Raw genomic sequence first — 13,863 nt, 5'->3', positions numbered from 1 at the left:
TGTGTGTGTGTGTGTCTCTCTCTCTGTGTCTCTCTGCGTCTCTCTGTCTCCTCCTGTCCATCAATGCTCACACTCTGCAGCTGTGACACACAGCTGCCTGATTTCAATGTGATCTCCAAGACCCAGGAACAGGATGGAGATTATTGAAATGAGATGGCTCACCAGGGTAGGCGATCATCAGTTGGAGCCATTGACTAACATCAGCCTAAAATAACACCTCGTTATTCCCTTCCTGAAATCATTCGCAGTGCTTTCTTCCAGAGATGTGACATGCTCTCCAGCCCCTTAACTTTTCCATCTCTCTCTCTCCCTCCCACCCCCCCTCTCTCTCTCTCTCTCCCCAACTCTCCCTCTCTCTCTCTCTCTCTGCCTAATAATTCGTGTTTCGCTGGTCTGTCTCAATCCTCCCCCCTATTTTTCTCTGCCGTTGTTATTTTCAATGTTTGTGCAGTGCTGCAGCAGCTGTCAGAGAAGGGAACGCAGAGAGAGCAGAAACCTACAGCAGGGAGAGAGGAGCCGTCCAGAATGTAATGTGATTTCTTGATTTTCGCTTCCCCTCTGCCACCGACCTGCGGTGCTCCGACACCATGGACTGCTTGCTGTTTGCCATCCTTCTGTTGCCTCTGGTAAGCAAAACCCGTGGAGAGGTCTATTCAACACCTGTCCCCCCCCTCCCCTTACACCCCCTACCCCTACAGCCCACCCTCCCTCCCCCTTTAACCCCTTCTCCCTAAGTGCTGTGTATACTGTGAAAGTGCTGGGTACAACGAGCAGTGCAGATTGGACTCAGTTCAGCGCCTAAAATGCAGCAAAGAATTTTTCTAAATCGTAGCCGCTGCTGAGAGGTTTGCCGAGAGTACAGCAACGTTCCTGAGTGATCTGTCATTTTGTTATCTGCTTCTGAAATCGACACGGAGAAACGAGCACTGATATTTTTGATGCAGTGCAGACTGTAATTAAGAACAGGGAGCACTGCGTTGGGAGAGATGGGGAGTCTTTAAGGAAACACAGAACCCCCACAGTGTGGAAGCAGGCCTTTTGTCCCATAGTGTCCACACTGACCGAATCCCACCCAGACCCACCCCATCCCTGTAACCCTACCTTTCCCAAGGCCAATCCGCTCTAACCTCATAGAGTCATAGAGATGTACAGCATGGAAACAGACCCTTCGGTCCAACCTGTCCACACCGACCAGATATCCCACCCCAATCTAGTCCCACCGGCCAGCACCCGGCCCATATCCCTGCACAGCTTTGGTCTGTGGGAGGAAAGTGGAGCACCCAGAGGAAACCCACACAGTCACGAGAGAATCTACAGGGACTTATAAACTGAACGGAAAGGTCCTGGGTGGTGTGGCCGAACAAAGACACTGAGGAGTGCAGGTTCATAGCTCCTTGAAAGTGCAGTCGCAGGTAGGTAGGATAGTGAAGGCGGCGTTTGGTATGCTTTCCTTTATTGGTCAGAGTATTGAGTACAAGAGTTGGGAGGTCATGTTGCAGCTGTACAGGACATTGGTTAGGCCACTGTTGGAATATTGCGTGCAATTCTGGTCTCCTTCCTATCGGAAAGATGTTGTGAAACTTGAAAGGGTTCAGAAAAGATTGACAAGGATGTTGCCAGGGATTGAAGGTTTGAGGTATAGGGAGAGGTTGATTAGCCTGGAGCTGTTTTCCCTGGAGCATCAGAGGCTGAGGGGTGACATTATAGAGGTTTATAAAATCATGAGGGACATGGATGGGATAAGTAGACAAGGTCTTTTCCCTGGGGTGGGGGAGTCCAGAACTAGAGGGCATAGGTTTAGGGTAAGAGGGGAAAGATTTAAGAGGCAATTTTTTCACGCAGAGGGTGGTACGTATATGGAATGAGCTGCCAGAGGATGTGGTGGAGGCTGGTACAATTGCAACATTTAAAAGGCATCTGGATGGGTATATGAATAGGAAGGGTTTGGAGGGATATGGGCCGGGTGGGACTAGATTGGGGTGGGATATCTGGTCGGTATGGGCAGGTTGGACTGAAGGGTCTGTTTCTGTGCTGTACATCTCTATGACTCTATGTGCAAATGCCACACAGTTACCCAAGGCTGGAATTGAACCCAAATTCCTAGGTGGGTGGGGGTATGAGGCATCAGTGCTAACCCCTGAGCCACCGTGCCACCCAGAATAGCTCCCTGCTGTCCACCTTGCCAGTCCACCAGGTCAGCCCCGGTTCAACGATGGGTCAATCTGATCTGGTGCCCCTGCAGACCGACTGGGCAAGTGCTGCCTGGGAGAGAGGTGCCAACCTCCACCTGAGTTGGCATCGTGTTGTTTCAACTGGAGAGAGGGAGAGAGAGAGAGAACAAGGAAGAGGGGATGGAGAAAGAGAGGAAATAGTTGATGGCGAACGTGGGGATGAAGGGGAGAGGAAGAGAAGATGGTGGAACGGATAGAGGTGTAGAGGGAGGGAAGGAGAGAAGGGAAAGGTCGGATACATCAGGAAGAACATGGACATGGAGATGGTTATACAAACAAGAGGAGACCATTCGGCCCTTTGGGCCTGCTTCACCATTCAATAAGATGGCGGCTGACCTGATTCTAACCTCAACTCCACATTCCAGCATATTCCCGAAAATACAGCAGCAGAGATGGACAGCATGGAGAGAGACACTTCTGCCCAGCTCATCCATGCCGACCAGATATCTTAACCTAATCTAGTCCCATTTGCCAGCAATCCCTCTAAACCCTTCCTATCCATATACCCATCCAGATGGAAGGATGTTGTGAAACTTGAAAGGGTTCAGAAAAGATTTACAAGGATGTTGCCAGGGTGAGAGGATTTGAGCTACAGGGAGAGGCTGAATAGGCTGGGGCTGTTTTCCCTGAAGCGTCGGAGGCTGAGGGGTGACTTTATAGAGGTTTATAAAATTATGAGAGGCATGGATAGGATAAATAGACAAAGTCTTTTCCCTGGGGTGGGATATGGGCCAAGTGCTGGCAAATGGGACTAGATTAGGTTAGGATATCTGGGTCAGCATGGATGGGTTGGACCGAAGGGTCTGTTTCCGTGCTGTACATCTCTATGACTCCAAATGTCGTAATTGTACCAGCCTCCTCTGGTACATACCCGTACCATTGAGAATCGCTCTAAGTCTGCCTTAAAAATATTTAAGGATTCTGCATTCACTGCCTTTGGAGGGGGGAGTTTGCAAACCACAGCCCTGTGAGAGAAAATCCTTTTTCCTCTGCTTCCCCGCACCTCTGCTGTGTCTGTGCTGTGGTAGACCCACAGATCTGACCGCACTGTGTGCCTGGACAAAGCTACTGTCGGTTAGAAAGTTCTCACTGATGCAAAGCAATCACAACAGGACCACGGGGGGGGGGGGGGGGGGGGGCACGATCACACTGATGGATGTGGCATGTTGTGACAAAAAGAGAAAATATTGGAAATAAACTGCTGCTTCTGAACGGGGAGAGACTAGCTAGCGTTTCAGGTCAAGAAGACGTATCATTTCCCTGTCCTTTTTCCTGTCACGCACTCACTGAGCTTCCCAGCTGTCCAATTGATTCATCTCGGATTCTCAACCTTTCCAGATTTCTAGTTCCTCGGAACGAAGGAGCAGGATTGGGCCATTTGGCCCGTCGAACCTGCTCTGCCATTCATTAAGATTGTGGCTGATCTATCCATTGTCTCAGGTGCTCCTACTCGCATTATCCCCATGACCCTTAATCCCCGACCACGCACATAAACCACCCAACTGTCTCTCGACTATATTTTAATGAAGCTGCCTCTACTGCTTCCTTGGACAGAGAATTCCACAGATTCACTACTCTCTGGGAAAAGCAGTTCCTCCTCATCTCTGTCCTAGATCTACTCCCCCTAATCTTGAGGCCATGTCCCCTCGTCCTAGTCTCACCCACCAGCGGAAACAACTTGCCTGCCTCTATCTTATCTACCCCTTTCATAATTTTATACGTTCCTATGAGATCCCCTCTCAATTCTTCTATAGTCCTCAGCGGCTCAGGCCCTCATCAAACGTCAATCCTGGAATCATTCTGGTAAACCTTTACCGCAGTCCCTCCATCGCCCGGACCACTTCCCTCTGGTAAGGAAACCAAAAGTGAGTGACCATCATTGTAAAGCCCAGCATGACCTCAGAGTGATGTTAGCTCATTGTACAGTCCAGCAGACAGCTACCTCCATTCATAAATTAACTGTACGACTGCAGGGAACTGGAATTCATTTGCATTGCCGTGCTGTTTAGTCCATTCTGTTGCCTCAGGCAGCATGATGAATGAGACCAGCATTTCTCTCTCAATTGCCTGGCTGTACTCATAAACCAATAATAGTCCTCCCATTCCGCAAGTTAATGGAGATTTTATTTAAACGTGTCCTGCAAGAGTTAGTCAACAATTACTTTTATTTGCTGATCAATCAAATTTGATAGCAAGTGATGCTTTTTTTTTCTATCCACTCACTGGACACAGGCGTCGCTGGCTGGGCCCAGCAGTTATTACCCGTCCCTAGTTGCCCCCTTGAGAAGGTGGGGCTGAGCTGCCTTCTTGAACCGCTGCAGTCCACCTGCTGTGGGTGGACCCACAATGTCCTGAGGGAGGGAATTCCAGGATTTTGACCCAGCAACACTGAAGGAACGGTGATATATTTCGAAGTCAGGATGGTGAGTGGCTTGGAGGGGAACCTGCAGGGGGGGGGTGTACCCATGTCTCACAACCCCCACACCCCCTCCTATTTATCTCTCAGCCACCGGCCCACAAGCCTCATTCCTGATGAAGGGCTTTTGCCCAAAACGTCGATTCTCCTGCTCCTCGGATGCTGCCCGACCTGCTGTGCTTTTCCAGCACCACATTCTCGACTCTGAGCTCCAGCATCTGCAGTCCTCACTTTCTCTTATGCCCCTTAGGTCCCTTTTAAATCTTTCCCCTTTCACCCTAAACCTATGCCCTCTAGTTCTGGACTCCCCCGCCCCAGGGAAAAGACTTTGTCTATTTACCCTATCCATGCCCCTCATAATTTTATAAACCTCTATAAGGTCACCCCTCAGCCTCCAACGCTCCAGGGAAAACAGCCCCAGCCTGTTCAGCCTCTCCCTGTAGCTCAAACCCTCCAACCCTGGCAACATCCTTGTAAATCTTTTCTGAACCCTTTCAAGTTTCATGACACCCATCCTATAGCAGGGAGACCAGAATTGCACACAATATTCCAACAGTGGCCTAACCAATGTCCTGTACAGCCGCAACATGACCTCCCAACTCCTGTACTCAATACTCTGACCAATAAAGGAAAGCATACCAAACACCTTCTTCACTATCCTATCTACCTGCGACTCCACTTTCAAGGAGCTATGACCCAGCACTCTTTGTTCAGCAACATCTCTATTTGATTATTTGAATGTGCTAAATGATCTGTGCTTATTAACTCAGAGTTAACTCAACCACATTAGGGAGATTTAAACAATCCTTAGATAGGGACATGGATGATTTTGGGATAGTGTAGGGGGACGAGCTGAGAATAGTTCACAGGTCGGCGCAACATCAAGGGCCGAAGGGCCTGTTCTGCGCTGTATTGTTCTATGTTCTATTCAAAGTGTGTGACTGGCTAAGTATGGGTGTTGCCTCAGAGGAAACAGACACAAAGGTGCAGGCACTGTGGACAGAATGGCCTCCCTCCGTATTGTAACAATTCAAGGATTCTGTGACAGAAACTACAAGATGCTGAGATGGAGATATGGTCCAGATATTTTGAAGGATATTGTAAAAGTTCATAAATAAAGTTCTTTTACAGTTAGAAATGGGCCTTGCACAGATCCGAGATATTTAAATTGAGTCCGGCAGGATATGTGGCTTTGACAGGAGCCATTTCAGTGGCAGACCACTGGCAGAGTTCTGACTGAATGTATTCGATACGGACTTCTTAGGCAAGCTTGGAAACAGAATGCCAGACTTCAGAGGAGGAAGGAGGGTTTGGAGGGGGAGCAGCTATTTGCAAAGACTGATAGGGTTCAAGGATATGGTGGCTCAGTGGTTAGCACTGCTGCCTCGCAGCACCAGGGACCTGGATTCAATTCCAGTCTCGGGTGACTGTCTGTGTGGAGTTTGTACATTCTCCCCTTGTTTACATGGATTTCCTCCAGGTGCTCTGGTTTCCTCCCACAGTCCCAAGATGTGCAGGTTAGGGTGAATTGGCCGTGCTAAATTGCCCACAGTGTTCAGGTTAGGTGGGTTAGCCATGGGAGATGCAGGGTTACAGGGATAGGGTGGGTCTGGGTGGGATGCTCTTCGGAGGGTCAGTGTGGACTAGTTGGCCCGAATGGCCTGTTTCCCCAATGTAGGGATTCTATATTTTGTGTTTTGTGGTGAAGTCATGGAGTCAACAGAGGAACATCTCACACACACACACACACAGAGACACACACAGAGACACACACACAGAGACACAGACACACACACAGACACAGACGAGGAAGTGTGAGACACACACACACACAGACACAGACACACACACAGACACACACACACTCACACACACACACGTCTAGCCTAGATTCCTATTTAGGGAGGAAGTGTGAGACACACAGACACACACACAGAGACACACACACACAGATAGACACACAGACACACATACAGACACACACACACATGTCTAGCTTAGATTCCTAGTTAGGGAGGAAGTGTGAGACACGCACACACACAGACACACACAGAGACACACACAGACACACACACAGACAGAGACACACGCACACAGGCACACACACAGGCACACACACAGACACAGACACACACACACACAGACACACACACACAGACAATGCTGGAGGAAGTGCATTTGCTCTACAAAGTCTAATTCCTAAAGCATTGGTATCACCAGATGGCTGTGTCAATTCAAAGATCCGCCAAAGTTCTGTTTTGTTTGAGTTATTAGAGATCCTCAAAAAAAAACTAGCAGTTTAGGAATGCTTTAAGCAAAAAAAAATGTGCACCTGCATTCAATGGCATTATTCTGACTGCTACATTAATAGACTGATTTGGGGAATTGTTGTCTTAGTGTGGATTCAGCACAGAATTTATTATTAAAATAAAAATGCTAGGGGAAAGTAGAGAGAGATAGAGGTTCCCTCTGAAACTTAACAGGTCTTATATACATTGGGACTCCCTCAGTACTGCATGGAATATCAGTATTGACTTTGTGCTTGATTCTGATTTCTTATTTAGTTTAATAATCTACTGTCTGAAGATGTGTATGATGTGCTGCCTTCCGAATGATGATGCGTGTATCTATGTGTATATATGCATGTGTCTGCGTGTGTGTGTATGTTATGTGTGTGTGTCTGTGAGTGCATGTTTGTATGTGTGCGTCTATGTGTGTGTCTGCGTGTGTCTGTGTATCTGTGCATGTGTGTGTGTTTGCCTGTGTATGGGTGTGAACATGTGTCTGTGAGTGTTGTGTCTGTGTGTGTCTGTGTGTATCTGTACGTGTGTATATGCATGTGTGTCTGTGTGTGTCTATGTGTATCAGTTCGTGTGTATGTGCGTGTTAGTCTATGTCTGTGTGCGTCAGTGTGTATCTGTGCATGTGCCTATGTGTGTGTGTGCATCTAAGCCTGTGTGCGCGTGCGTGAATGTATGTGTAAGTGTGTGTGTATCTGTGTTTGTGTGTGTGTCTGTGTCTGTGTATCAGTGTGTATATCTGTGTTTGTGTGTATGTCTGTGTCTTTGTACCTGTGTGTGTATCTGTGTTAGTGTGTGTATCTGTTTTGTGTGTGTGTATCTGTGTTTGTGTGTGTATCTGTTTTGTGTGTGTGCATGTGTGTATCTGTGTTTGTGTGTCTGTGTGTAAGTTGTTTTGTAACATATCTAACATTGTTTCCTCAGGTTATTGTGCTCCTGTGATATTTCCAATGAATTTCCACCATGTCAATTAATCTCATAAATCCTCCGACAGTGTGGAACCTGCAGTTATGCCAAAACTGGAACACAAATAGCAAATTTGGACCACTTGGTATTTTATTTTGACCCTTTTCAGTGTATGTTGATGTTACTGGATCTTGTTCCAATATGTGGCTGGCAATGGTGCAACAGCAGAAACCATTCTCTTCTGAACAATGCTGTTTTTATCACATTTTTCTTTATTTATTCATGGGACATGGATATCGCTGGCTGGGCCCAGCATTTATTACCCATGCCTAGTTGCCCCTTGAAAAGGTGGGGGTGAGTTGCTTCTTCAACCACTTAAGTTGTGAGATGGAACAACTCTCATCACTCTCGCTCTCGTCACAAACAGACAGGCAGGCTTTGACCAGAAAACATAGGAACAGAAATTAGGCCATTCAGCCCATCGCATCTGCTCCAGCATTCAATTATAGCTGACAAGTTTCTCAACCCCATTCTCCCGGTCTGTCAGATTGAAGAGGAACAGGACAAAGATTCACTTTCGCTCCCAACATTAATCGGGCACGAGTTTAACAGATGCCCAATATCACAACAGCACCAAGGGAGTCCGTTCTGGCCCAGAGAGTTTGTGCTGGAATGGATTGAGGATTCCCTCAAGGTCCCTGCTCTGAATTCAGCAACATTTGCAGGAATTGTAGCTCCGTTGTGTCCTCTATTGACGTTTACCACCACTATCCATCAGGCAGACATTCAAATGGAAAGTAGCCAGGAATGCATGCGCTATCCCCTGAAGCCATGCCAGTGTTTGAGTATGGTACACAGCCAGGCTGTTTTGTTCCTGTTCCTCACTTGAGGGCACCCTTGCGGTAAACTTGTATGACTAGCTTTGGACTCCAAAGTTCAATCCAGCCTTTCCTTTGCCAAACCAACTGGATTGGGTCCAACGTGGATCTTAGGGATTTCTCCATATTATTCCGTCAAATGGAGAGAATTATTGGGATACACAGGTTGGATTTACAATGTGTGCTGGAGGTCCTGCTCTATGCTAATGGGTTTTAAGTTTCTCAGAAGTGCTATTGCAATTTGCTTTCTCTTTTAGGCTAATGGCTTCCACCCAGAGTGTATGATTAAACGGGAAATGGAACGTTGCCTGAACAAGTTGAGCGAAGACGATGAAACTGCGTTTGGTAAGAATTCAATTGCAATGTATAGTAGCAAGCCTGAAGGTAGGGAACGCTTCAGAAACGAGCTCAGGGCTACCAGAAAGAAAATGAAAAGAAAATGAGAGAACTGGCCCGATTTAAAACAGAGAAGCAGACTGTGAGAATCGTTCCGAGTTTATCAAAAGGAAGGGAGTAGCTAAAGTAAACAATTGAAATGGAGAAGTTATCCTAGGGAATGAGGAGCCAGTAGAGATTGAACAAACACTTTGTATTAGGATTAAACCTCGGCACAACATCGTGGGCCAAAGGGCCTGTTCTGTGCTGTACTTTTCTATGTTCTATATTCTTATTCTTCAACAGTTCGACTCCTTTTAATCACTGCAAGATAAACACATCGTTAGACGAAAACCCAACCAGGAGAGATTTCAGATGCTTGCAGACGTTTGATCAGCATTGCGAGAATAGACTTTGTCCTGTAACATGATGTCCTCAATCCTGGGGGTTTTCAGTGCAGTAACATTTTCTGAGGAGACTATAACTTCCAGCCATATTACAGCAGAAACAACGTGACTAAGTTAACCAATATCATTACCGAGAATCCCAGCTTTAGAACTGGGGAGTATTTCCATTTGTCCTTGCAGAGTTAAATGTGAGAGTCCAATTGTTTAATAATTCCTTCAAAATGCTTCTTTTAAGAATAAATTCTGGGTTGTATTGGAATAATGGTCATAGTTTCATCGAGGACTGGGTAATTAAAGATTTATTTATGATGTGGAGGTGCCGGTGTTGGACTGGGGTGGACAAGCTCAGAAGTCACCTGACCCCAGGTTATAGTCAAACAGGTTTAGTTAAAAGTCACAAGCTTTCAAGGCTCTGCTCCTTCACCCGGCAAAGGAGCAGTGCTCGGAAAGCTTGCAGTTTAAAATAAAACTGTTGGACTATAACCTGGTATCATGTGCCTTCTGACTTTGTCCACTTCATTTATGTATAGGAACAGATCCACATGGAAGTAATGTCTCCACTTGACAGACAGTGTTCTGCACATTCACCTCAAGGTATTTGTAACATGACAACTCTAATGTAAATTACACAAAACCTTCAAATCCACCTCAATAGCAGCTGGATGATCAATGCCAAGGCAATTGTACTCACAGTTCCATTGTGACTTTACAGTCGGTTGATGTACTGCAAAGACTATTAATTCAAGTGATTTTCTTTACTGCTGCCTGTGGGTCTAGAAAAGAGCTTTGAAATGTTTATTGTTAGACCTTACAAAAAGCTGAATTCTTAACTGAACAAAAACAGACAATCTGCTTCACAGTAAAGGGATGCATTGTCATCGATATCTCAAGCGTGGCACGGTGGCTCAGTGGTTAGCACTGCTGCCTCACAGCGCCAGCGGCTTGGGTTCAATTCCCACCTTGGGCAACTGACTGTGCGGAGTTTGCACATTCTCCCTGTGCCTGCGTGGGTTTCCTCCGGGTGCTCTGGTTTCCTCCCACAGTGCAAAGATGTGTAGGATAGGTGAACTGGCCATGCTAAATTGCCCGTAGTGTTAGGTGCATTAGTTGTAGGAGAATGGTTCTGGGTGGGTTACTCTTCGCAGGGTCAGTGTGGACTTGTTAGGCCGAAGGGCCTGTTTCCACACTGTAGGTAATCTAATCTAAAAATACTGTCTGTATATGAGCTAATTTTACAGATTTCCTGACAGAATTACAGATTTTCATATCACTTAATCCTTTGCACCATCGTTTGGTCAAAACAAATTCTGAGGTGCTCTAAGTGCGATTTTATAAAATTCATTCATGGGTGTGGGCATCACTGGCAAGCCCATCCCTAAGTCACCCACATTGCTGTGGGTCTGGAGTCACGTGTAGGCCAGACCAGGTAAGGATGACAGTTTCCTTCCCTAAAGGGCATTAGTGACATGGGTGAAATTTTCTGACAATTGACAAGTGTGTTTGAAAGTTAGACTCATGATTTCTGCTGGTCGTTTGTAACATTGATGTAACATATTGTATATTTGATTGTTAAAGTCTTGAATCTGCACATTAGTGGAATTTCTAATGGCTCTGTTAAACTCTCTCTGATGAGCCACACCTTCTGTCCGACATGAACAGCGAATGGTTTGCAAAGCCATGCACTTGTTCTGATCTAGGGCTCTCTATGTTTCCATGAAAAATCAAACCTTTAAAATGCTGGCGGAAGACAGGGTATGCTGGTGTGTGAGGGGAACCACAAGGTTCCTCAAACAATTGTGTTAACTACATGGCAAACTGTGTCTGTCGCAAGGGCCAACATTGCAACACTATTTAAAAAAAAATAATTCATTTGCAGGATGCGGAATTGCCGGCTGGGCAGCATTTACTGTCCATCCCTCAATGCCCCGAGGGTAGTTAGAGTCAACCACGTAGCTGTGGGTCTGGAATCACATCTAGGCCAGACTGGGTAAGGATGGCAGTTTCCTTCCCTCAAGGACATTAGCAAAACACAATTTTCATCATTAGACTCTAATTCCAGATTTAGTTTTTTTAATTACTGACTTCAAATTCTGCCATGCCAGGATTTGAATCCAGACTTCCAGAACATGACTGCAGTCTCTGAATTAACAGCGATAATACCTCTTGACCGTCACCACCCACTCTCCATGTCCCTCTGCACTGGATATCAGAGCGTTGTCTCTTTTTAGTATTAACACTCCAATTTTTATTATTGTTTTCACTCATGGGATGTGGATGTTGCTGGCTGGGCCCTGTATTTATTACCCGTCCCTAGTTGCCCCCTTGAGAAGGTGGGGGTGAGCTGCCTTCTTGAACCTCTGCAGTCCGCCTGCTGTGCCCTTAGGGAGGGAGTTCCAGGATTTTTGACCCAGCAACAGTGAAGGAACAGCGATATATTTCCAAGTCAGGATGGTGAGTGGCTTGGTGGGGAAGTTGCAGGGGATGGTGTTCCCATGTACCTGCTGCCCCTTGTCCTTCAAGATGGAAGTGGTCGTGGGTTTGGAAGTTTCAAGTAAACAACACAATCAATTCTCATCCTTTGGCGGCACGGTGGCACAGTGGTTAGCACTGCTGCCTCACAGCGCCTGAGACCCGGGTTCAATTCCCGCCTCAGGCGACTGACTGTGTGGAGTTTGCACGTTCTCCCCGTGTCTGCGTGGGTTTCCTCCGGGTGCTCCGGTTTCCTCCCACAGTCCAAAGATGTGCAGGTCAGGTGAATTGGCCATGCTAAATTGCCCGTAGTGTTAGGTAAGGGGTAAATGTAGGGGTATGGGTGGGTTTCGCTTCGGCGGGTCGGTGTGGACTTGTTGGGCCGAAGGGCCTGTTTCCACACTGTAATCTAATCTAATCTAATGAGTGCAGTGTGTACAGTGGTAACCATACCTTTGTACAATCATCTTCTTGTACAGAGAAGTCATTTGTTGACGCACACCGCATCATCAGAATCCAAGATCCCATGGTCACTTTAAAGGGTCAAATAGAAACAAAGGAAATCGGAGGAGGCCATTCAGCCCTTCCAGCCTGCTCTGCCATTCAAGAGGATCATGGCTGATTCTCCAACTCATTTCCACTTACTCCCCATTTGAGGTTTAAAAACTAGATCAAACTCCTTCTGGACAACACTCACTGTTTTGGCCCCAAACAATTTCTGTGGCAGAGAATTCCACAGAGATACCCACTCTCTGGGTGACGACTCTCCATCCTTAACGGCCTACCCTATATCCTTCGACCGTGACCCCCCATTTCTGACCCCCACCCCCCCCATGTCTCATCACCATGCCATCGTTGGCAGTTGCCCAGATCACCGGGTGGGAGGTTAGATTCTTATCCAGTGTCATATACAGTAGGGAATAAAAACGGCCCTTCAGCCCATCATTAGTCAAACATCTGTTGCCATTTATGTTTGGTGTAACCTTTCTTTGAATTACATGGGCAGGGCGGGGAAGGGTGTTTGGACAAAAGTCATGGTGAGGAAAAGACGTATGGAAAGAAAGAAGGATTTAGAATTAATCCAAGAATCATTAAAATGAGCCCATTTAAGATATGAATTTCCATCCATGTTTGAAATATAAAGCTCCTGCTCAAACTATGAAGCAAGTGTAGATGAGATCAGTGCATTTGATGGGGTTTATATGGATTCCAGCAAGGGCCTGGGCAGGGTCCCATGTGTGAAACTGATGCAGAAGGTAAAAGCTGACAGGACCCAGCATAATCTGACACACTGGAACCGCAATGAGCTGAGCGCTGGAGACAGGGGGAGGTGAGAAAAGGCTGCTTGTGTGACTGGAGCCCAGTGTGCAGTACCACAGGGATCAGTGCTGGGTCCCTTGTTGGTTGTAATATTCATAAGCGATGTAATGAGAGAGTGAGGAAGATGCTAAGTGCATTTGGAGATGATGTGACGGTGGGTCAGGTGGTTGGCAGTGAGGAGAGTGGTGTTAGGGTACAGGAGGGCGTGACCTTATAAAACCATGAGGGGCATGGATAGGGTAAACAGACAAGGTCTTTTCCCCAGGGTCTGGGAGTCCTGAACTAGAGGGCACAGGTTTAGGGTGAGAGGGGAAATATTTAAAAGGGACCTAAGAGACAACTTTTTCACACAGAGGGTGGTACATGTATGGAATGAGCTGCCAGAGGAAGTGGTGGAGGCTGGTACAGTTACAACATTTAAAAGGCATCTGGATGGGTGTGTGAATAGGAAGGGTTTGGGGGGATATGGGCTGGGTGCTGGCAAATGGGATTAGATTAGGTTATGGACGAGTGGTGCTGGAAAAGCACAGCAGTTCAGGCAGCATCCGAGGAGCAGTAAAA

The 13,863-nt window shown here is 46.8% G+C and overlaps 1 protein-coding gene across 1 annotated transcript in view; it reads left to right on the top strand.

Annotated features, from left to right (window-relative positions):
* The first annotated feature begins 203 nt into the window (after window positions 1-203).
* Window positions 204-13,863, top strand: part of LOC122550332 (pituitary adenylate cyclase-activating polypeptide type I receptor-like) — a 158,961-nt gene continuing 145,301 nt past the window's right edge. Inside the window, exons 1-2 of the mRNA XM_043691058.1 lie at window positions 204-626; window positions 8,989-9,076. Of these exons, the coding sequence (XP_043546993.1) occupies window positions 588-626; window positions 8,989-9,076 (127 nt within the window). The 5' untranslated portion in view covers window positions 204-587. The remainder of the gene's footprint in view (window positions 627-8,988; window positions 9,077-13,863) is intronic.

Source organism: Chiloscyllium plagiosum, chromosome 5 (genome assembly GCF_004010195.1).
Source record: "Chiloscyllium plagiosum isolate BGI_BamShark_2017 chromosome 5, ASM401019v2, whole genome shotgun sequence".
Taxonomy (NCBI): Eukaryota; Metazoa; Chordata; class Chondrichthyes; order Orectolobiformes; family Hemiscylliidae; genus Chiloscyllium; species Chiloscyllium plagiosum.
Note: the sequence above shows the minus strand (reverse complement) of the source record. Positions and strands in the feature narration are given on the sequence as shown.